This window comes from Cylas formicarius, unplaced genomic scaffold (assembly GCF_029955315.1).
Source record: "Cylas formicarius isolate icCylForm1 unplaced genomic scaffold, icCylForm1.1 PGA_scaffold_9__14_contigs__length_23061073, whole genome shotgun sequence".
Taxonomy (NCBI): Eukaryota; Metazoa; Arthropoda; class Insecta; order Coleoptera; family Brentidae; genus Cylas; species Cylas formicarius.
Window position 1 is genome coordinate 7,306,564 of NW_026844365.1, and position 26,352 is coordinate 7,332,915.

General features: G+C 32.5%; 1 protein-coding gene across 3 annotated transcripts; it reads right to left on the reverse strand.

Annotated features, from left to right (window-relative positions):
• Positions 1-119: 119 nt before the first annotated feature.
• LOC132707428 (cytochrome P450 6a8-like) lies at positions 120-26,102 on the reverse strand. 3 transcript variants are annotated; one of them, XM_060679286.1, is made up of 7 exons: positions 26,008-26,102; positions 18,607-18,818; positions 15,362-15,580; positions 13,112-13,531; positions 7,492-7,758; positions 6,568-6,822; positions 120-774 (listed from the first exon to the last, which is right to left on the reverse strand). In XM_060679286.1, the coding sequence occupies exons 1-7, from the start codon at positions 26,013-26,015 to the stop codon at positions 599-601; spliced, it is 1,557 nt and encodes a 518-aa protein (XP_060535269.1). In that variant the 5' UTR covers positions 26,016-26,102; the 3' UTR covers positions 120-598. The 3 variants fall into 3 exon arrangements, with proteins under 3 accessions (XP_060535269.1, XP_060535267.1, XP_060535270.1); XM_060679284.1 differs by lacking the exon at positions 26,008-26,102 and adding an exon at positions 25,759-25,884; XM_060679287.1 differs by lacking the exon at positions 26,008-26,102 and adding an exon at positions 21,814-21,876.
• Between the last annotated feature and the right edge of the window lie 250 nt (positions 26,103-26,352).

Below are 26,352 nucleotides of genomic sequence, written 5' to 3' on the forward strand. Positions count from 1 at the left end.
CATGTAGCTTTTCTCTGTCGATTTCTTTTAAAAAGATCATTCAAAATTTGTATGGGAAGTTATAAGGGCATGAATAAAAATACTGTTAAATAATAAAAGTTTTATTAAACAAAAGCCTGGTTATAGGCATAAGGCAATTCTAGGAAATCGATTCTTTGCTTGTCGCGGATTCATTTCCTTTGTTTATTTTCCTAAACTTGCTTCATGCTTTATGCCGTATTTAAAGTCGTAGTTTGTTTATTAAGGAACAATTGCACCGAATGCCGGTTCTCAAGAACCAATTGTATCGCAAATTGACTATTATTTGAAGGAGATAATAAAACAATTGCATTTTTTGGGCGTACCATCGAAATTAGTGATTGTTTTCCATAGACAGGTACAAAAATTATTATTTGTAATCTGTGATATCTAGCTCTCACTCCAGCTGCGGTAAAATAGAATATTTAATTAATTTCACAAAGCGCTTAATTTAGGACTAGCAAACATTTCTAAAGAATAACTGATAATATTTATGTAAAGGACGGAATGGCACTAGAATAATACAAATCAGTCTAGAAATACGAAAACATACGCCACACGCACACAGCACGTTGTTATATCAGCAGTTGTTATTGAGCCTCTTCAAATGAACCCATACGCCATCTTTGGGTGAAGGGACGAACGTTTCCGTCGCGTGTTCCAGAGTCGCCGAGCTACTGGATCGGAGGGATAGTTCAAAGTTTCTTATGATCTCCAATATGCCTACTTTCACTTGGAGCAGTCCGAAACGGAAACCTTAAAATTAAAGGGGCATTGGAGCATATTAAGTTAGTGGTTAACCTTTATCGTCTTTGGTACTATTTATTTAAACTTATAAGTTTATTTAATGATCTTTGTCCAGTATAAAAGTACAATATGAGTCAAAATACCAGGCAATTGATAGAATAAAATTATTACTATTCTGCGGTGACATAACGTTTCAACTGGTCGAGCATCTTTCAGTACTCTATTTATTGTATACACCTAAAGAGGACTGGAGATACATACCAGTATTTTAATAATTTTGTCTATTACTTGGGTCACATTGCCAAAAATAATTCAAAATGAAGAATCCATTATTTACTAAATGTCCTTAGAGGAGAAAGTTTTATTTTAAATCTTCCTGCACTTCCTTGTTAATGGTTTTTATTATAAGAAAATCTGTCTTGCTTCTTTTTTATTCTTCTTTTTTTCTTTGAGTGATATACCAAACTCATTGTTTATGATTCATATAATGGAAATTGCCTCTTGTCACTGACTTTGCTGTAATATTGAGTGTATGTGGTTTTACTCCATATATTATTTTCACAAATTTTTGCAATTTGTTTTTCTCGATGTGGTGTAGAAGTTTCACAAACATTTATTTCCTCTTCATTTTTTTTTATTATTTAAGTAGCGTAACGTCGACATTCGTTTCTATAAGTGAACTGAATTGTCTACTGTACTATGGTGTAGCGTATTCATTGAACATTGAATACTGTATTTATTTGGATACAACCCAGATATACTGGAGATGCGAACCAGAGTACAGCAATGTATGTACCCCAAGACGACTGGAGACACTTGACCAGTTGAAACTTTATGGAAGTGAATAATAAAAACAATGACAGTGCAAAATATCTCATTTAATCAACATTTACCACAGTCTACGACCTTCAAGCAAACAAGAAATCATATGCGACGCCCTTCCAACTGCTCAACTACTAAGCATATGTCTTAGATAATAACACTCTATATTCTACCTAATTCTATCAACTTTTTTTTCCCGCGACTATCACTTTATCCTATCATTTTTGAAAAATATTTCCCTATAATTTAATCAAAATTTTTAATTAATTAATGGTGGACAGCTTTTCGTCCTACCTAGTTAATTTCACAAATGTTTATTAATAAATTATTTTTAAAACGTAGTTGTTCTAGAAAACAGTTGTGGTACAATGTTGGTACAAAATATATATATTTTTTTAAATTTACTTTGCATACATAAGTTTTATGAAAAAAAAAATAGGATAATTTTTTTCACTGCCATTGCGTAAGTTTTTCTTTAAACTTAGTTACGAAGATAGGGGTATGCCAATCCAATCCCCTCCAGTCATTTTTAAGAAAAAAAAAGTACACCACTGGACCACGTACACGCGATGGCAAGTGCCAGTAATTTTCCAAGTAACTACAAGTCGAGGGCTACTCGTTGCTTGCCCAGTACTTGGCAAGTTTCATATAATCACACAAGGTCTTTAGACTAATAAGGTCCGCGTAATTTCTGAATGGGACAGCACGTGACGATTGGTATTGTTCCTACAATTGTACAACGCAGACACTCCAAAAGTCGTACTATATCGTGGTCTATAGCGGCCAAGAGAAACGTGGATAAAAGAAAGACAAATCCTACATTTTTCGAGTAAATAGCGCGTAATCGAAAGGCAAATCCTAAAGTCCAGAAATTTTGTTGTCAGTGTTTGTGGTTATGGTACCAATACAGATCATTATTGATTTCGTCACTGTGTGTGACGCAACTGCACAAGCGCTGTGACTGTGGTATACCTCAATACAGCGCTGTGCTGCATGCTAGTTGCCAACGATAAATTAAAATTACATTACGACGTCATTGTCAGACCTCATATTGTCACATACGCTCACTAGATGTTTGTTTTTCAAAACAGGTGTTAGGTTAAGTTAGAATAGTATACGATTCGAATATTCCAAACAAAAAATGGCAATGTATTATGACTATAGGGAGTTATTACGTACTTTAAAGTGAGATAATGACATTCTACTTGTAGAGTTTAGGCATATTCTATGTGTGTCAAATATTTTGGCGGTGGTTATGGGTCTTCCAAAATTTCATGAAATAGACAGCGTTACGTTAGCGTTCAGACAAGTGATTTTTGCAAATATTGATCAAGATTGTACCGAATATTTTCAACGTTTAATTCAAGAACATGGTCATGAAAATACTCCTAATTATCAGAATTTAGACATTTATCGAGAATCACATTGAAGCCGTCGTGAACAGTAATGGAAACAACACGAATAATTATGTATATATAGATATATTTAGACATTGTATTGGAACGGTGTAGATCTTTTCATTTTTGTGTTTTAATCGACTTTATGGGTTTTCAAAAATTACCATAAAACACGACGTCGGAATCGGACAATCAAATGCTGTTTACAGTATGTACTGACATTGAATGTGTCCATTTGGTAGGGATGGTCGTTTTTGCAAATCGTTATTAACAAAAGACGATAAACAAGATTTAGCTAAACTTTTTTTAAACATGATATTCACAGTGAATATCGAAATACAGTACCTGAACGTAGAATTATTACAACGTTGGATGAAATAGATAAGAAAATTGACAATTTTTCAAAGAAACTTCCATATGCTACGGTAAGTTCCTGGATTTCTCCTGCGTCGGTTCTGGATGAATCGTTTCACCAATCATCCTGTTTTGCTTCTTCGGAGTTTAACTGAAACTGTTTCGATTCAGCAACAACCGACGTAGGAGGAACCCAGAGGATTTGTAAATAATAAGGAAATTGATACACAGGGTGAGTTCACTGACAATAATGATTTTAAAGTAATACATCAGGAAGCAGTGCAAAACCTTTACCATTTTTTTAAGAGTAACTGAAACTATTTTCCTCAATGCATCACATAATATGACCAACACCATTCAAAGAATAAATAATGCATTATCTAAAATTAAAACCCTAGCCCAAGTAGAAAGCATTTTAGCCAAAAAAAATAAGTGTCAGTTAGAAAGTCATATTTTCTATCGATTTGGATGTTCATGGCGAGTAAATAGAACAGCCGTTAGCCTTGATAAAATTTGTTAACCCAAAAATTTTGTCCTTGTACTTTTTCTAACTTGTTTGGATCAATTGCGCAGAAATGGCCAAGGGTAAATAAGGACGTCCATAATTACTCCATTATTTATCAAAATCTATTTTTTTACATTATTTTTGTAATTACTGCTTTATTTATCAAAACCTGTAGTAATAGTTCTTTATTACAGATGCATCGAAAATATATTAAGGAAAAAAGACCAGCTCACACCATCGAAACTTTACAAAGAGCTGTGCAAGAAATTAAAGAGAAAAACATTCCTTTTCAGGTGGCTGAGAACTATGGTATCCCCAGAGCGACCCTTTTTGATAAAGTAAAAAAGTCTGTGCCAAAAAGAGGTAAGAAGTCAGTTTTCAATGGATCTCTAGGAATCGAACTGGTTCAATAAATATCATTTAATCAAGAACAAACCGATATATTTTTGAAAAAATTAAAAACACTCACGATAAAATACCAATTTAAGTCGAATTCAATCTACAATATTGATGAAACAGGGATTAGTATTGTATAACGAAATTGCAAGATTCTCGCACCGAAAGGATTAAAACAAATAGGTAAATGTACCAGTTCATAACGTGGTTCCTTGACCACAAGTACTGAAAAAGTTGGGAATGGCTTTAAGTCTGCTGGAATTTGTCCAATGGATCGACATAAATTGAAAAACATTTTTTAAAGTTCTAGTGATATTTCCGCATCAGTCTCTCCTCTTGAAAAACGGGTACAGACAGATACAGATACAGATACAATACAATCTCAGGAAATATTACAACTTACCAATATGTGGCTAATTTTGACGATTTCAATGAAACAATATCTACGTCTGTATTAGTGAAACTAATGTAATCAAAGTATAACAAATCAAACTTGTCCATCTCTCTTACTACCACTTAGTGATGTAGTGCAAGTATCAACTTTAAAACCTACCAGCACAAAAACATTCCATTATTTTAACCTTCATACCGCAAAAAGTAACCCTAGAGCAAAAAGAACACAATAAAATAGACAAGAAAGAACAAGAAAAGACCAAAAATTACAAATAAGAAACAAAAAACACTAAAGAGAAACGACCAAAAGGTTTAAAAAACTTAAACAATTTTCAATGTGATAAAGAAAATGATGAATATATGAAAAGTATTGTGATCCACCCACCGAAGGCTGGATTATGTGTGTGTGTTGGGTCTTCTTCAGGAGGCTACGTTTGTAAATTCTCCAAATCGTTCGTAAAAAAATTAACTCGGCATTTACCGCAAGAGATAAGGGTAATTACGAACATATATGTTTTCCTTTTTGATTAAAATTTTAATACGTGTTCATTGATATAATTATTAATGTTGATTTCATAGGTAAACAAGTATAGTTTAATAATTAATAAAGACAGACTGATTATTATTAATAGATTGACTTCTATTTGTGATTCTGCCTAAGCGTCAGCTATTACCCCCCTACATAGATTATAATAGCTACAGTTTATGGTCAGTTTATCGATCACTCAAGGAAGGATAATGACAGGAAGTAATGATTAATGACACCAAAAGCTGGGTGGTCATATTGTGGTATCATTAATCAAATTATATTAAGCATACAAGTAAGTTGTCATTAACTTTCTTAAGTTGCCTAGACTGTAACAGCACTCTTATTAGATACTGGCTGGATTTGTCTTTTCTTTGTGCGCTATTTCTTCGACCCATGTATACCACGATACAGCGCAGATCGTTACAACGTGGTAGGAATTGTCTTTCCTTTAGGTGCCGTTGCCTACTTTCGTTTTGACACATAATTTATCTTAACTGAAGTTCTCGCGCTATCTAATAAACTAGGCTTTAGTTTCGTTTACCAGGATTAAGTTTGAATAGTCTTAACCTCCCCTGTATATATTTCTATTTTTTTGTACATTTATACTTCGATTCTTATGAATGAAGTCGATTATTATTAGATTTTGAATCCAAAAGTTGTAAAGATTATTTGAACGCACAATTTAAAATTATTTTATATAAGTATACGGTGCGGCTGAATTCCTTTAAAAATTACTCAACTTTTGTATTAATTATTATACATACCAAAACCTAATAATTTTTGCAATATTTTATTTTTTCTAAAAAATACTAGTTTACACACTTGCAAAAGAAAAATACGATAGCGCCCTTATTTTTGAACGTATATTTGAAATTGGCGTTATTCGAAGATGGCGTAAAAGATATATGCGGCGGAATTCGAATTAGATACTACAGCGTGTTCAAAATGAGTTATGTCATTTTAACAGATTTGCAACTCTTGTTTTTCTATTCTGTAATTACCAAAAGATAAAGGTAACGGTAACAGAACTGGTTGGATTTTTCTTTTCCTTGTGCCCTATTTGTTCGACCTATGTATACCATGAATACACCATTAATCGTTACAAAGTGGTAGGAATTGTCTTTCCTTTAGGTGCTGTTCCTAGGCTACCAGTGGATGTCTTGGTCTCCCAATAGTGTACAAAAATTTGTATAAAAGAAAAAGTGCTTCATTAAATATGAATTATATGTAACGCCACTGGCCCCACCGTTCGACTTCGAGTGACTTCGGGCTCTCCAATCGGTCATTTCCAATGGAAATAAATAAACCAAGTGTCTAATTTTTGTTTATACACCGCTAGTTTCTTACGTCTTTTATACGCCGTTTTACTTTGTTATACAAATAAGCCCATTTTCAAGGATATTTACCTATGCACTTGCGCCTCCCGTCCCCGAAAGGTAAAAACACGACATTAGGTCTGTTCTTCCTGTTCTCGCTGTTGAAGCGTTCCGGGTCGTACCTGTCCGGATCGGGGAAATATTCCGGGTCGGCCCCGAATCCCGACATCGGAAACCAAACGCGCGTACCTCTTTCGATCACCAGGTTCGAATCCTTGACGGCGTAATTTTTGACGCACCTCCTTCTGAGGAACGTCGTGGCAGCGGAATGTCTGCGCATAGCCTCTGCGAATGAAGAACCGTCTTGCGTCCAAATAATAATGTTTCTAGTCATAGGGATAGCAGATGGGGGGTACCGCAGGGAAGCGTGTTGGGGCCGCTATTATTTATTATTTATATAAATGATATGCATCAGGTTTTGAAAAACTCCTTTGTTAACTTTAACCGTGTATCGCGGTTTTTGTCGCAGTGAACTAGGATATTAGTGTATAATAGTATAATTTTATAATAGTTACAGTTACAATAAAATAGGGTTAAGAGAATCCATCCTCAACTGTGATAGATATACTCCTATAAAGAGTATGTTAGACCAGCTAAATTGGCTAAATGTCGGGCAGTTCATTAGAAGAGCAAGTTTAATGTTGGTTTATGGAATTGCGCACGATCACCAACCATTCTATCTTAAATTATGGTTGGAAAAAAGGTCAAACTTTTATCAATATAATATACGTTCCAATCAGCACTTTAATGTTTCTATAGTAAAAACAACAAATTTACAGAAAACTCTATTCTACGATGGTGTTTGTAATTTTAATGAACTGCCGGATAATATTAAGGGCGCGCCTTGCCCAAGAGTGTTCAAGAAGAGACTAAATAGCCAAGTGCTAAATAAATATATATTACTTATTACTTACTTACTTAAAAGTAATACTATTGTAATAAACCGGAACTCACCGTTAATACAATTATCGAGGTACCCGATACCGTCTACCAAGTCGTAATTGTATTGGTCGTTGCCCGCTAACGCGCAGTCGATTTCGTTCCTTAATTTACTCTGGACGTCCCGATTCTTTGCCAGTTCGTACAACGTGAAAGCGGACACGGCCGCCGACGTTTCGAACCCCGCCCCATAGAACAACATCATGTGCGACACGACGTCCTCCGAAGTGAACCGGAAGGTGTCGTTGGACATCCCGTTTCCGTATTCTTGACTTTCGCTTGCTGAAATGAAATGTCGGGGGTTTGCTTTTTCGCGTAAGAGGTGTGTTCAAAAAGACGACATTTTCCTTATTTTGTAGTATTTTGACGTTACAATTATAATTAATTATAAAATTAATTATTATATAAAAAGGAATTATAATTTACTGGGGACGAACATTAACGAGACAAATGACTATTCCAAAGAAATCAGAATAAGAATAGAAAAGTCCAGAAGTGCTTTTAATAATATGAGGAAATTGTTGTGCAGCAGGAATTTGAGCTTAAGTTTGAGAGTGAGGATGCTCTTGTATGGCGTGGAGGCCTGGACTTTGAATAAACAATGCCTGAATAAACTAGAAGCTTTTGAGATGTGGACGTACCGAAGAATTTTAAGGATATCCTGGACGGACAGAATGACAAACGAACAAGTACTTGTAAGGATGGACAAGCAACGTGAAATAATAGATACGGCCAAAATAAGAAAATTGCAGTATCTAGGGCATATTACACGCGGAGAAAAATATAAATTGCTACAACTGATGATGCAAGGTAAAATCCAAGGTAAACGGAGTATCGGAAGGAGAAGGATGTCATGGTTGCGTAATCTGAGAGAATGGTTTGGATGTAACTCCAACCAATTGTTTCGTGCTGCAGTCTCAAGGATACAAATTGCATTGATGATTGCCAACCTTCGTAGCGAAGATGGCACGTGAAGAAGAAGACGTTACAATTATGAAGGGTGCAATTAAATAATGATGATAATCGGAGATAAATTTCGCACATTTCCGGGATTTTACCGCACGGATTTGGGAGCAATCTGATTTCGGAGATATTTCTTACGCTTTGAGTTTTGACGTTTGTTAATTCTGACAGTCAGTGAATGTATTCGTGTTGCTTTGCAGAAATGTACCCAAAAACTAACGGTCGTAGAAAAAGTATAGTATGCAACACGTTCGGTAAACGTCATTTGACTCACGAGTTGCATAATATACTATATTTATTCACCAAAATTAATGTTGTACACGTGTGCCAACGCTTTTCCAATCCTCGAAGCACTTCTGGTAACCACTTTCTTGAGCTCTTCCAGCGATTTTTTCTTTATCTCCTCAATCGTTCCAAACCTTCTTCCTTTCATCGGTTTCTTGACTTTTGGGAACAGAAAAAAGTCGCAGGGGGCCATATCCGGTGAATATGATGGCTGAGGTATGATTGTGGTTTCGGTTTTGGCCAAAAAGTTAGACCCAAGCAACGACTAGTGAACAGGTGCATTATCCTAATGCAAAATCCATTAACTGTTTTCTAGTGTTTCTAGCCTCTAGTGTTTAACAAAATTTCTAGTAGTTTTAAAGAAGCTCCAAAAATATTTTGGTTTTTAAAAAACTATGTAAGCATATAAGATTTGAGTTTACTTTAATATTTCCACAGTGTAACTGAGTTGTTTATTTTTCTCTGTTTATAAAATTGCATCAGCCACTTCTCTAATAGTGATTCGACGATTTTTCAACACCATTTTTTTCGCTTCTTCGACGATTTCGTCAGTTATTGACGTGCTGGGGCGTATTTTGCAGCACTATATTCCATTTTTTGCACATTTTTTACATAAAATTATATGTAATTTTATTTTATTAGCACTGTCATAAACAACAGTATACAATCATTCATCGCGAGAATATAATATAAAATAAAGTACAGCTAGATTACTCATAAAACGAAGAACATACATATTCTTCTAGTTAGAAAGCGTAAAACGCTTTACTGGCATCCGAACCTACGATGTAGTGTCAGAAATTCATAAAAAAATACCGCGTACAGAGTGAGTCAACGATAGAGAAAAGTTATGAGAAAATGGTAAAGCCCTTTTAAAAATTTATTTATATAACAAGTTGATAGAGACGGATAGTAACTCACGGCGCTTGTATATGTTTCTTTTTTTCTTCTTCTTCTTTTGAATTAATTTATTTTTTGGTTTCTATTACTAGGCATAAATTTATTATTATAGTCATTACATTGAACACAGTGCATAATGATATGTTTAGTTTGTTTTTGGCACATAATTTATCTTAATTGAAGTTTTCGCGCTATCTACATAAGCTAAGCTTTAGTCACGAGGTTAAGTTCGAATAGTCTTAACCTAGATCTCCCCTATATATATTTATATTTTTGTACATTTATACTTTGATGATTATGAATGAAGTCGATTATTATTATATTTTGAATACAAAACTAGTAAAGATTATTAGGATGCACAATTTTAAATTATTTCAAAATTTACGGGGCGGCTCAAAAAACCGTGAGAAATAAAACATAAATTTGTTTAAATGGATCACCCTAATCAAATTTTGTTTTCAAATCATTTAAAAATTATTCAACTTTTATATTATTATTTTTACTTTTATATTTATATATATATATATTTATATTTATTTATATTTTACTTTTATATTATATTATTATTATAATTATACATACCAAAACCTAATAATTTTTCCAATATTTTAATTTTTCTAAAAATTACTAGTTTACACACAGATGACGTAAAAGCTATATGCAGCGGAATTCGAATTAGATACTAGAGTGTGTTCAAAATAAGTTATATCATTTTAATAGACTTGCAACTGTTTTTTTTCTATTCTATAATTACCAAAAGATAATGGATAAAAAACCCATCATCTTTTGTATTTACAGTAGTTTTGTAAATTCCTCAAGATTAGGTTATAATATAGGCACACACCAAAAACAAAACAACTTTATAATATCCACACACATTCACATATCTGTGTCATGGCCACCTTTTCCAATTCAATTCAAATTTGTGTTTTAAGCAATTGAAAATTCTGAGAGCTTCGGTTCTGAAATGGTGAAATATATTTTTAAGTAATCAATTAATTTGTTCTATCAACAAAAAAAATCAATTTCATGGCCTATTTTGAAGTGGCAAAATTTATTGTTTCTTGTGAACATTGGTCCTTAAAGCTACGTAAACAAATCTGATAGATAACAGCATTGGTAAAGATTAAATGTTTCATTTTTGAGGACACAAAAACATTTTTTGCATAAGAATTGTAGCGAGTGCTTTAGATTGCCCAGAAAACTTGCAGCAAATTTTGATTTTTTTACCTTTGGTTCAATGATTTCTTCCTGTATTAGGTAAACGAGTGATAATTTTACAAAATGATTATATGACTTGAGAAAAAGTAAACCATATAAAATTTATGGGTGCCTTAAAAAGGGCTTTTCCTAGGCGATTGCTGACCTTGTCTTCAGATGGGTTTTTCTAATAATCTAACCAACAATGATACAATTATTTCACCTCATTAGATAGTCATATAAATGCCCAACACGCTAATAAAAATCGCATCCCAATGTCTTTATCCTAACCTAAAACATTAATAAAAGAACAATAGAAAAAAGTTGAATTTAGGAAAACATTTGCACTTTGCACTTTAATACGTTAATATGAGAAATACAATAAAAATAAATAAATACAATAAATTATGAGGGGTTTTTGTGACCATTTTTTGCTTATTTATATTATTATATTATTATTATTACTATATTATACTATACTTATATAATTATTATTACAATTGTAAATATCTTACAAATATTTTGTTGCTGTTCGAGAAAATCCACATAATTTTAAAAATGTTTATTTTAATTGAACCAATCGTCAAACAAATCATTTGCACTTTGCACTTTAATACGTTAATATGAGAAATATAATAAAAATAAATAAATACAATAAATTATGAGGGGTTTTTGTGACCATTTTTTGCTTATTTATATTATTATATTATTATTATTACTACATTATACTATTCTTATATAATTATTATTACAATTGTAAATATCTTACAAATATTTTGTTGCTGTTCGAGAAAATCCACATAATTTTAAAAATGTTTATTTTAATTGAACCAATCGGCAAACAAATCATTTGCACTTTGCACTTTAATGCGTTATTATGAGGATCGAAATAAATAAATACAACAAATTATGAGGGATTTTTGTGGTCATTTTTTGCTTACATAACTAAATTAAATATCTTAGAAATATTTTGTTTGTTGTACCAGAAAATCCACATAACTTTAAAAATGTTTATTTTGATTGAACAAATCATCAAATAAATAAATTGTTGTCAATTTCCCAAGCAAACAATATCAACGAAAACCAGGAAGTTGTTTTGCCTGCCTGCACGTATAGTTCTTCCTATCGCATTGCCTCATCGATATATTTTTTGAAATAGTTGTCTTATTTTTCTGTTCTAACTACACATTCACTTTCACGAAATTCGTCTAGAAAGTCTAGATAATAACATTAAATTAATAGTTAAAGAGACATTATTGCCTTTTTAGCTTCGTCATATACGTAAATAATTGAATTTTGTCTAACGTGGTGTTATTCAAATTCCAATATATTTTTTTTACGAAAACCGCAGGAAACAGTTGTAGGTAAATATTAAGAAAATTTAAAAATTTTGCAATCCGAATTTGAAAGGAAGTATAGAGTGAAATAACAAAATTGCTATTGATTTCGTGTAGATCTAGCAACGCTGCAACATATTTTGAAAAAGTTCCCTTAGTTCGTTCTCTTATACCGAACACCCAATGTCCGTTACCTTGTACACCAATGTTACTTGGAAATTGAACTAATTATATTTCCTGAATAGAAAACATTTCTAGTGGAAAGCGCTAAACGCAAAAATTGTAACTCTCGAAAAGAGCATTAAAATGAAACGTCTCCGTTTGCCATGGTTTGTCGTTTAAGTCCGAAAATGGCACTTTTCAGTTTGTGGAACATAACCGGGACATCCTGTATATTTTTGCCTAAACCATATATTGAGTTATTGCCCAAAATCTCGCGCGTTTTCTGGTTCAAGATTTTTTTTGATCGAATGTACGATGTTCGATTATCGATCCAGAAAAAAAGATTTCAAAATTTTTGTTTTTAAATACTTCGGGACTTCTGATCCCATCCAGTTTCAATATATTCCAACGTCAACTCGATAGCTCGAAATTTAATAATAGCCTACAAAATGGCCGCCGACGTCGTCTGTTGGATTTCATTGAAGTTCCACTGGAATTATTCGCAATTCCACTTGAATTGATTCAGTGGGCTCAAACTAAGACATATCATCTCAAAAAATACATATTTCAATAATTATGAATTTAAGGAACAGCCACATTTATCCAAAATCAATAAAAATTTCAAATATAATATTGATATTTTTGGTAGCAGTCAACAAATGGATGCTACTTTTGCGCTGGCTTTTGAGAAAATCAATTGTTTATTTAGACAGCGTATATATTAACACATTAAACCATCCCGAAAACAAATAAATTCAATATCTCCCCCTTTCGAACAAACTTCTTACCTTTATTCCTGAGCTCCAACAGTACCTCCAAAATGTCTTCCCTTGAAGTGCCGCAACGTTCCCTGCGGCCTATATTTTCTTGGGTTAATTTTTGGAAAAACTCGACTGCTTCCCTGTTGCTCAGCCTGAGATGCAGCGCGTTTACCAGGCTTTTGGGAAACCTCGGGACAAGGTCCCTGATTATCCGATTCCAAGTCGACCTTTTGGTCATTTTTTTCCCGTTACTCAGGATGTCCAAATTAAAGTTGCCTATCGTATCGCACTCCATCCCGAGGATGACGTTCCCGATTACGTCCGTGGTAAATCGAGCCAAAACGTCCTGAACGTTAACGGCTTTGTTTGCGTCAGAGTAATGTTGCAACTGCGTCACCAGCTTACAGCTGCAGCGGTTTACCAACTCGAATATGGTTGCCATTTGTGCTGGAAAAGGAAAACGGCTCAATTTCCTCCAATCTTTAATTGAGCAATTGCATATTCTATCTGTCTATTGGGTTTTTCTAATTTTGGAGATTTTGGTTTTATTTTCGGCAAAACTGGCTTAGAACCGGCGCTACTATGGTATTTCATTCTACATAGAATGTAAAAAGCCTATACGAGGCTCGACAACTTGGAAATACATCAGTAGTATCGTAGTACCGGTTCGAAGCCACTTTGGGCGGAAAATTTTGAACTTACGTGAATATTAGAGTGTGTTCGGTTTGGCGTGGACAACAATGTAAATGAGTGAAGTATAAATATCATCCAAGATGAAGAAATAGAATCATTAACTGAAGGCAACAAGCAACCAAATTACAGATCATCATTACACATCATCCAAGGAGATTTTAATGTCAAAGTGGGCAACGAAAGGATAGTCGAAAGAATAGTTTTTGCCTATTCAAGAAAAACATTTTTAAATAACGGGTACTTGCTTGTCCTTGCATTCAAGAAAACTATACACATGGAAAGCGCCACAAGACATATCTGAAAACACCGTTCATAACCAAACTGATTTTATCCTAGTCAACAAAAGATTTAGTAGAAGTATTACTAGGGCACAAACTTATCCAGCTACAACTGGACCAAGACTAGTCATGAAAATATCAAGTCTGATCTTAGAAGCGAACTAAACGAAGAACTGGAACGTATAAATAAATATGCAGTAGATTAACGCCAGCGGAACAATGGGAAACGATTGAAACTACTCAACAACAGTTTACAAAATGAGTAAAATCAGATGATTGCCACCGAGTGATCTACTAGAAATGTTTAAAGTTAAATCGTAGGAGGTACCTTTCATTTCGGTTTTCACATAAACTATGTGGCTAATTAGTAGATAGCAGAGCCATTTTCGTGCACTTTTGGTGACTACTTCACCTAGTAACCTCAAAAAAACATTTTGTTGTTCAGATTATTGTTGATGAGATTATGTACTGACTTTTTTAATGATATTCACGTTTTCTGTGTTAGTCGCTACATTAATTAAACATAAATTTTTGGTAAAACGAAGAATAGCTATAGTTCATAATAAATATAATAAATAACATTTTTATGATCAAAACTTTACCTTTTTCACACCCAGCTAGGCGTATAAATTTACGCGTTTTCATTATTAAGCTTTGATAAAACTGTTTATTAAATCATAATTGCTCCCCTATATGTAGACGTCATGCAATAAATAATATTTTTATTATTTATTTATTTTTATTATTAACGTTTAGCTTAAAGCGTCTTTGATTAAATTGTCTATTAAAGCATAAATACCACCTCTATACATTAGGATTTTGATAATTTAATATTTCACACGGGAAAATTTTTATCAATCAATTACGTGCTCGTAGCAATTGGGAGACTTTCAAAAATGTGCTTATCTACACTCCACAATACAATAGAGTTCAAAAAGATCAATTCTTTGTCGTTAAATATATTTTATCTCTCGTAATAAATATAAATAAAATGTCGCTTGGCGGCGTTGCCACATATAACGGTATATTTGAAATTGAAAACTCTTATAGAATTCTACAATACTTTATCGATTTCTGATGATTTTCGGGTAGTTTTTCGTCATATATTACTTTTGCGTAGACAGGTAGGATAATTTTGTGGTCTAAAATTTGTTATTTTACCGATTGACACAAAAATTAAACCAAAAATATGTCTTTTTTTAATTATCTACCCTCCATAGATTAGGATAGATACTCGCTACCCCATATTAAGATCCTTCTAAAACAACGATCATTAGTCTCACGGTGCTTCACCCTTTATATTTACCGGAGGAGAAAACAACTCTCAAAAGTCTCCTTAGATATTTCCAACGATCTCCCGTCACATTGGCAACATGTCCGGAGTGCGGCTCGACTTTCTCATTGCAGAACGAACCTCGATCCGAAAAGTATTCGAAATCGGTGTGGAGAATCCGTCTCATCAAGTCGATGTCCTTTACCACCAACAGAGGCTCGTAGAAGTTGTAAATTCCTAGAAGCGTCACACCTGAAACAATTCGGGTTTCTAGAAATAATATTTAAGATACAATTGGCATACTAATTTTGGAACCACTTAAAAATTTCAAACCTCGACCTTTAACAGACGAACATTCCCAGACGAATTAAGATCACAAATAAGATAAGTCAACTTCCTTGCCAGATTCGATTTTCAATGTTGATATTAATTTATTGACAAGCATTTTTTTTCTGAGTGGCAGTTGATAATTTCCAAAAAATATTTTCTTAAAATACTGAATAACGTAACATTAAATGAGCTTAATGCGATAAGAAAATAACACCCACTTCGCGGCCATATGTCGAAGACTAGTGGATGTAAAGCTAAAAACTACCAGATTGATTGTTTATAAGGAAATACAAGTAGTCCTATGGATCCCTAGGGGGCAATGCGTACTTAATGCTACGGTCAATTCTCAATGGGAACCCTCCTGAAAATCATTAAGAAGATAAAAAAATTATAGGATAGTTCTAACCTCGTTACAAACGGTGTGTGAAATGCAGTTTCATTTTACGAATTATTTGTTAGTCTAAGTTGACCTAGAATCCTGATTGTGTGTGAATGGTAAGTTAGAGCTAAGGTATTTTGAAAAACAGTCACTGATAGGATGTTTTCAAAATATCAAAATAACGTAAACCGTAGGGGGCAATGTTACTACAAAAATGACTGAGGATTAAAATCCTGTATGAAAAAATAAAGAAGAGATAGTAACTCTCCAATACGTTTGATTACTTCAAAAGGGTTGTTATTTAGGAGTTGGACCACACCGTCTAAAGACCAGACGTTAACTACTAATTGTTGCTGAAATAAGTCAAGAAAGTCGTCCAGAAATATTAAGAATGATATGTGCTCCGTCTTTTCCGAAAATCGGCCAAAGGTTCTGACAGTGACTGAAGCATTTTCATTCTTTTCAACATTGATAAAGTTGGGACCGACCATAGGATTGCAGATAAGTTTCCTGAAGATCAAGACTACTTTGTATACGTATATTTTATAAAATGACGTTAACCTTTTTTTTTACTACTTTATTTTTTTTCACCCTGTATATTATTTTCCATTTAGTTGAGAATAATCTGGTGTTTACAGCAATTAATAATGCTTATTTTAAAAAAATGTCAAAGTTTAGAAACCTCGATAGGCAATTTTTGATAGAATGAAATTAAGATTGCAAGTAATGCAGTTCGTGTATATACATTTTATTTCACTTTTCAAAAATAACTTTTTACAAAAATTAAAATGGAAATTAAAGTAAACACGGACATAGTCTCCCCGTGACCATAGAATGTTCTGGAGCCACGTTTTACAATATAATAAAAAATATTTACAGCAATTTTGTAGTGATATTTTGTTTGCAAAATATTGAATATTTTAGGAAACGTAGAATTTCCAGGGAATCCAAAATAGCTATACTATATAGAGTATCCAATTTAAAATATACGTTTTTTTAACAGCTTATTTTTATTCTTCATCCCTGAAATATGCTTAATATTGCCATACATATGCTTAAGTTAATATTTTCACTTTGATGTTTATGTTTATCGTGATCAATATTTCAATAAGACATAAAAAATGTTTTTAATCATCGATCAAGAGTGCGGGAAGCGTCACTCACTCAAATATACTCGTGAATCATATGCTGTTTACCGCACTTGTTGCATAATATACTACGTTGAACAACTCCAAATGAAGAATTTATTATGTACAAAAAATATTTTGTTGTATGCATATTAATTATATTTAAAAAACATACTTAAAACACCAAAATTTTACTGAATCTCTATAAAGAATATTGGACAGCGAGAAAAAAGATATTTACATTTTGAACACTTTAAAACACCTTTTGTCTTTAAGTTAGTTACTGAAATTAGTCTATATTTGGCAAAGATACAATTAAATTACAGAAAAAGAAACGTATACATATATAAACAAAAAAGAAAGTCATTTTAAATTAGCATGTACTTAGAGAGAAAGGGTGCTCGATTTACTGTTGTTGTAGACAACCTTTTGCGATCTTCCGTCAGAGTGAGAGTTGATTAATCATTTGTCTTTCTTTATAGAAATGATTAATTAAAAAAGCAGGAACAAGAATTTCGGATGAGGAAAGAAGTAAAAGAAAGCGACATTGTAACAAGAGAAGACGAGAAACGGAACAGATCGGAGAAACAAACAAAAAAGGAAAAGCAGGAAAGAAACAATAACAAACAGCCAATAAGAAAATTTTAAATATATATGTCAAGACAAGAACTAAAATCTGAAGAAAAATTTTTAAACGACCCTTAAAAAGATACAAGTACAGCGTACAGAAGAAGAGTTTAAATAAAAACTGATACTCTCACCACTAACCAAATAATCCACACGAAATGCTAGGCAAAATAAATATATACCTTTATACAAATAGTACAAATAACAGAGCTAAATTTTACAAAAAAAAATCGTCATTATCGTCATAGTCACATAACAATATTTTTAAACAGTATTAGAAACTTACCCATTGTTAATTTTGGATTCAACGTTAAGTTTTTTTGCAATCTACTTCATGTTTTAGAGGTTAATGTTTTAAGTTTCTCTTGGTTATGAAAAACATAATTTTGTTTTAATTATTACACGTTATTTGGGAAAAAGAATGTTAGTTCATTATTAGTTAACATTATTTCAACACAGAACATTCATTACTCATAAAAACAGCTTGTCTATAAATAAAATTTGATTCTTGGTCCCATAATTTTATTTTGAAATAATCGCTACTCCACAAAAATAAATAATAATAATCGCAACTACCTTGGAAAAACTGATATTTGAAAATTTCAACTGATTTCAATATCTACATAAACTTAAAGGTAAGTTTCCAGAATGTGAATGTTACATTTTTCTGCTGTTTTTTGAGTCAACACAATGTGTTCCAAATAAGCATCAACCTTAAAAGTTTAAGAAAAATTTGATGTCGGTAATTTTTTAATGTTCAGATATAAAAATGCTGATCTGAATTGTGAATGTCTGGTAAAACTATTGACTCTCACCTCTGTTTTGCATCTCCCTGTATACATATTTGCTGTACTCCTTAGACGAAATCTTTCCCAGATTTAAGTCTCTCACGTTACCCAACAGCCAGTGAGGAGGGAGCTGATAAACTCCTTTTCTTGACCAATAGGTGTGGGATCGATTTATCCAAAGATACACTAAATACATCCACAGAACCAGCGATAGGGCGATAAGAACTTTAACGGCTTCCCTGAAATAAGTTTAATATTAGCGTTGTTTTGTTCCAAAAATACCAAATCGTGAATTGTTTAAGGTGCTGTACAGTGTGTTTCGCTACTGATCCGTATGATAGTAATTGTGTTGTGTCATTGTGTGCTAGTTAGTTAGTGTTTTTATTGTCTATATCGTGTACAATAAATATGTCACTACAGCTTCTATACGTTTATTCCACCTTTAAACAAACCAATATAACCTTTACTAGCATCCATTGCTTTCTATTTTTATTAACTACCATTAATGGTGATCATGGATGCATTTAGAGGTTAGTTTTGGTTAAAGGTATGACAGCATTTCCAGAAGAGTAAATTTGAAGTCCTAAAAGAGTTTCGAACCATGTTGTAGTTTTCTATGTTTGTAAAAAACGAGAAAGTATGACGTAGGATATACAATAAGTTTCTATGAAGAAATACATCTGTGAGGCAAAGTGCTTTGATCTTTGTTTTTTGTTTATTATTTTTAATTAACTGTGAAATAGAGGCCTTACGAAACGGAAAATTATTTTCAATTACTTATGTCAAAAACTCTTTCTTAAATTCTTAAATTTATGTCCACCATAATAAATTCATCAATAGAATGTTCATATGTTGCCGAACTGTTTAACTGAACTATCTAAAATTCCGAAGATAAATGAGAAAAAAAGTATACTATCTTGACATGAAAAAAAGAAGGACAGGCTTGTAATTTTAAGCTGTCAATTTCAAGTGGCAATAAGAATAACCAAAATTAATTCTGTTCGCATCTCCAAGCAAAAATAATGGTTTTACATTTGATAAACTATTTTGAAAATAAAAGACAAAGAAAAACAAGCTTTCGAATAACCGAGATATGAGGGGCCTCCAAAAACATCCCGTATCTCAAAAATCAAAATCAAAATATTCTTAGGATGCACAACTTGAAATTATTGGTGGCTCAAAAAGCGTGACGAATAAAACATACATTCTAGCAAATGGAACACATCATTTGTAAATTTGAATTCGCTTTGAAATTCTTCAACTTTTTTAATAATAACTTAAATATACCTACACCTAATAGTTTTTCCAATATTTTAATTTCAATAAAAAAATACTAATTTTCACACAAATTTTGGATTTTGGATTGGAAATTTGGATCATTTTAAATTTAAAAATGGCGATCACTCTAAAGGGCACACCATTTTTTTTATAAAATTTCACATAAAGGAACCGTATAAACAGTAGGGAAAATACAGAGTACCTTAAAATGAACTCAAAAACAAAAAGGGGCAAGGAAAACTCCACCTTCAACTCTTTCACCAAAGAATACCTCCCAGTGTTGCCAACTTAAATAAACTCAGTATCGAATTGGAATGGAGCTCGAATGCAATATCAATCGACAAAAGTTTCTAGGCGTCGATTGTTCATTTGTGCTGGCGATAGTGTCAAATAGTACTAACAGCAAAAATAATTCTTAGCTTAGCTTAACCGTGTATTGCCATTGCAATCGGATCGGATTGCATTTGCAGTTATCGAAGCAAACAGCGAGTCTAGCACCACATTTCATATAAAACTGCTTGTTCGCCAAAAGCACGAATAATAAAAACTACGCTAATAGAATAATATGCAGCAAGTTTGATAAACGCTATTTTAGTCACGAGCTCGATTCTCTGTGAATGGAGCAAGTCCCAAATAAAAATTATTCAAAAATAAACTATATTTTGGTGATTAACAAATACATTTCCTGTATCTAGGTAAGAGAATTATTAATTATAACTGCTAGCTATAAAATAGAATAGAATAGAATTTATTGACCACGTTTTGTTGATACAATTATGGCAAGTTTAAATACAGTATGTAGAAAAATATGTATATAAACAACAAGACAATGAATAAATTATATAATGAGTGTATAAATTATATAAAAAATAAACAAAAGGAAGCAACATCAACAAAATTATAGAAAGGCATTTCACAGGCACGCCGTTCACAAACGGCTTTTTGCCTTCAATCACAGCGGGAGTACCCATGTATTCCCCGACCGAGTAAAAGCAGTGCCTTTTAAGAAAGGTTCAGATGTTTTTTTTAATTTTCTATTACCTAGAACTTTCACGTTAGCTAGTAGTTTATTGTACAAGTTTAAGTTTAGTGAATTTGTTTGACTTTTGATATATTTGCAGCTTGCTCCCCCTTTTCCAGGCCCTTCACCACGTCTCCTGCAACTCTGCGAACCGCCTGCACAGTGGAGCAGCCAGTCCTCAAACCAAATTGGGAATCACAAATGCATTTTGTTTTTTAAGAAATCGAAAAAATTGATTTTTTAGAAGTGTCTCCGAGACCTTACTAAATATGGGAACTATTGATATGAGTCGGAAATCATTCGGAGAGTTTGTGTTAACCTTTTCAAATGTTGGAATCACCCTCCCGACCTTAAATTGAGAGCGAAAACTCCAACATCTTTCAAAGTGTAAAAGTAATATTTCTTTAATAAAATTAAGGTACTATGCATGAAGTTTAAAAAAAACATTGTTGGCAACGGCGGCCATTTTAATTTACATTGGCTACTTCGGGTAAGTGAGAACGTTTATAATTACCACTAGTTTTGACAGTTCAATGTTTTAAAATGTGTTTTCTACTCCCGCCTGTAAGGATCCGAGCCATTTCGGACATTTCCGGGATTCTACCGCACGGTTTTGGGAGCGATCGGATGTTTTCGGAGATATTTCCCGCGCTTTGAATTTTGACGTTTGTCATTTCCGATAGTCATATCGGTGAATGTATTCGTGTTGTTCTGAGAAAATATACCCAAAAACTAACGGTTGTAGAAAAAGTATAGTATGCAACCCGGTAAACTGACGGTCACACACACACACACACACACATACAGAAAAATGTTATGCAATATATCAGACAATTTAAATAATACGTGCTACAAGCTACAATTAAAATCAAATGGACTAGTCGGTCACTAAAGTGACATTTATAATTTGAGTTTCCAACAGAAATTGTACATACCGTTGGCATGAACTTTAGTGATTTTTACAGTTTTTATATAAATATCTTGCAAAAGCAATCGTACGATTTTCAAATATTCATGTCTCATCGATACAAACAAAACAGAATTGAAGGTTAGGATCTGTTTTTCTTGCTTATACGACCTTAAAATATTTAATCCTCTTAAAAGCTCCGTCCTTGGAAGATATTTCTTCCAACCAAATTCCAAATCAATTGGAAAAGTTAACTAAACAACATAACGTTATAAAATTGTGTTTATTCCGCTGTTTATATGACATATCCAATCCTCTCTGTCTAACGTACACAGTTAAACAGAGACAACAGAACCGATCGAAACGATAAACGAATATTTTTAACGGCAACTACTAAATATTTTGTTTGAATGGTACTGAATTTAGTAATCCCATTTTATTATTATTATTATTATTATTATTATTATTATTATTATTATTATTTTATCAAATGCCGCTTACCACACTTTTTGCATAATATACTATTCCTTCACACACGTTCTTGTAAACTGATTCTTATTGACCCACCTGTTCGCGCTGTTAACGCTTGCATGAAAAAAAGAAAAATTATACCCCTTGGGGGAAATAAAATAGAGACATTTCTTGACAGCATTTCTACCATTGAACACTAATTTTATCTCCGTCTATAATATATTATATATACGTGTATGTTCTTTACCACGGAGAGTAGTGATCCGATAACTAGTGCCAAGATGACATCTGAGTTATTTGCTGTCAACTCTAATAAGTTTTAAGACGGCTTGTTAGTGTAAATACCTCAATAAATGTTGTGCTATAAATCCCTTCCACATCCTCCTCAAAATGGACATTAAAAATATCATGGCAGTGCGGAAGATCGTCTTGGCTTGACAAAAGACAAAAAGGAAACCAATTTTTGTTTATTCCCCATGCCTAACATTTATAACCAAGAGAATATGGAGTTAAAATTTGACAATTTTTTAAATTGACTTTTTCACAATTTTAGCTATTTTCTATTCTCTGAAATTCAAGAATAGTGATCCTGGACAAAAACCGTGAATAATTCAAGAGAATTTATAAGTATTTCATCAGTTTGAAAAAGAATGGCGGCCATGTCCAGAAGCTAATTTCTTAGCTGATAGCTGATGGTTAATGCCCTGTATTAGAAGATATCCTGGTAACCCGACAGAAATAAGAAATGATTATCGAGATTATTATGGCAAATATAACCCTGTATATTTTCTATATAATGCCAACGTAACAGAAAATTGCGAATATTTTTAAATGTTGTGTAATAGTGTTACCCTGCAAATTTCAATCATACTAACGTTTAAATGTGGCAAGGGCAAAACTAAACAAACGTAAAAAAATAATTTGCACCAAGTTGAGAAATTCATTGTTTTATTCCTACATTCTAACGTAAGGATAGTGTATTAAAACGTCGAAACAATGTCGAGAGAAAAATTGAATTCTTTCTTTAAATAAAAAAGCAACCAACGAAATCGTAACAGAAAGAACTGAACTGACAGTTTTATAATTATTATATAATTTTTGTTTGTGTATTTTTTAATTAAATCACAAATACTAAACAATTTAACAAAACATAATACTCCCTGGGAGCCTAGCGGTCTAAGTGTCTGATTTATCACAATCATAATCTGTTAAAATGCGAATTTTAAATTCACGTGACGCACATGGCGCTTATAATTATTGAATTTTTTATCAAACGAGCTCCTACAAAGCACACGCAAATCCTAAACAAAATGTTGAGAGTAAGTTACTTCGCATTATTTTATTTTGCGCCCACGTGCTCGCCCATGTCCATGTATTTATTCATTAAAAAGTTATTGCCGCCAGAATATACAGGGTGTCTCAATAGTGCTTCGATGGTTAATATCGTCAAAATCGTTCGCGATAGTTGTACAGGATGAGCCAACGATAAAATTCATTATCTCATTGGTTTCAAAAGTTATGAGAAAAGATAGTTAGGATGCACAATTGAAAATTATTTAAAATTATACAGAGTGGCTCTAAAAAGCGTGACGAATAAATTAATAATAACACACACCTAAACCTAATGGTTTCTCCAATATTTTAATTTTTCTAAAAAAATACGAGTTTTCACACCTGCAAAAAAATTGCTATAGCGCCATTATTTTCAAAGGTAGATCACTCATGTTTGATATTAGCGTTAATTAGGATGGTCAAAATAAACGAATATATTTGGATTATTTAAAATTGTAAAATCTCGATTTTCTTAAATGATACGCCCTATATACTAATGTTTTTTATGAAAGATCTTACAAAAAAATACAACGTGTTAAGATTAAAAAATGAACAGGAGAAAGAACTTTGTTAGATAAAGCAACAGAGAGTTATTAGCAATTTTGGTGAAAATAACAGTCAAATTTTAAATTTACAGAAAATGTTAATAATATTAAATACCTAGTGCTTCAAACTAATGTAATTATTATCATGGCGCAATAAATGAGAAAAAATATACCCTTCTACTTGATTATGCATGTTTAGTCTTTTCCGTATATTTTCTTCGTTACTATTTGTTATATCTTCTGGTGTGGGTTTCACATAAACACGATCCCCACAAAAAGTCTACAAATGTGCATCCAAAGAGCGGTGGTTACAATGAACATTCAATTAAATGATCCTTTTTTCTCTATTAATTCATATTTAGCTGCTTACTGTTGATCATTTTTCAACAAAAAAATAGTGCATACGATTGAATAAAATAATAGTAATGGCCGTTTAAATTTTATCAGATACAAACCAATACACCAAATACAAATGTACAAATACACACTGACTGAGTGTGAAAGAGTCGAAGTTAATTGCGTCGAATAAGATTTGTCGATCGACCTTATCGTTCGACATGGTATAGACGCAGCTTAACATTAAGCAGTAATTTGCTTCTTTGCCATTAACCACCGATATTTAACAAGAATTAACAGACAAGTTTTAACACGTATTGGTGGCAGATATGTGGCATACATACGCAATTCCATCATGAATCCCTACTTCTATCTGTTTTATTTAAGTTTAAGTTTTAAGTTTAAGTTAATCTGTAGAATTAATATCACATACTCATTTATATACAAAGGGAGCCAAGTTATGTATTTTTTAAAGTCTAAGGCATGAATCAAAACAAAGGCCATTGTCAGCCAATTTCCAAAAAGTTCAAACCAAGACCGAGAAAATTAGGCAAAGTTTTAAATCCTGATGAGGAATTAAACACCCCTTTATATTAGGTAGGTTGTTTAGCCAAATAACCAATTCCATTGAATTCTATACGCAATAACACTTGAGGATTTGCAAAAGAGTTTTGGAAAAATTGGGAGAAAAATAAGACTAAGTTACAAAAGCTAAAAATAAGACTAAGATGTTCGTAATGTTAGACAATAATCCATGGTCTTTAGTGTGCTTTAAAATATAACTAAATTATGGGAGCCGCTTTTTATAACTCAACGGACTGGAAAAATCTGTTCATGAACTTTAAACGGAGATATAGAAAATCTTGGAGAAAAAATCAACACCCAATGGCTCAGCAAAATAGGAATTAACAAAAAATAAAACTGTGGTGTAGTAGACTTTTTAGCACAACTTGTATATAAATAAATACTTAAAATTAAATCAACATTGACTGCTACACCTTTTGTATTAAACTTTTTATATCGGATCACCTAATGGTAAAATAGTAAAAATATTCATTTTTGATAAAGAGAACGATTTTTTATGATATGGCTTGTATAAGGACGGTGAGTGTTTTTTTTTTGTAAAATAACAAGTTGAATTTAAAATCACCCTATTACTTTAAATTTGTCAAATTTCTTGCTTGATGGGTAATAAGAAAAAAGTTAGAGTGGGTGATATAAAATGTATCACTTAATGATGCGAATCTTCTTTAAAAATAAAATTGTAATATATAATACATAATATTTACCTTATTTTTAACACTGTACAAGACATCTACGTTTTTTACCGCCTGTCCTGATTAGTAAATCATTCTCAAATATTTTACTTGTTTTCAATAATTCAAATTGATTATTTGATTAAGTTATAGCTACTTCATCATTCGGCTTACGAAACCGTTATAAAAATAACCTAGAGAAAAGAGAGACTGTCTGCGATTAGAAATCATTAGTATTCGTTAACATCCAAAAACGAGATGCGATAACATTTATTTACTTACCACTGCATTTCCGCAAAGTACTTCCACGTACACGTATATTAACTACGACACGGAACGACTACAACGTATGAATACTTTTATACGTTCGCGGTGGTGACGTTTTGCGAATTCAGTGAATCACGAAAATCGTAGTTAGCGATATCTCCGGCGGTGCGCTGTATTCAAATGAGAATTTAAGGTTGCCCGCATATGAGATAAAAATCTGATCCCCAACCGGCAAACGAGAATACTTTTACGTGTTTTTTTTTTAATTATAAGAAATAAAGCTTCAGGAGCAACTTATGTTGAAATGGAAACGGAAAAGTAAGTTTATACCTTTTATTGGATATGTTTAATTTATGATTT

Coding starts and splice junctions, on each gene's coding strand:
- LOC132707428 (XM_060679284.1), bottom strand. CDS start 25,784: ATGTCTTGTACAGTGTTAAAAATAAG. Junction 7,759..13,111: donor GTTGGAGCTCAGGAATAAAG/GTAAGAAGTTTG, acceptor ATTTCATTTCAG/CAAGCGAAAGTCAAGAATAC. Junction 6,823..7,491: donor CCTCGATAATTGTATTAACG/GTGAGTTCCGGT, acceptor CTTCATTCGCAG/AGGCTATGCGCAGACATTCC.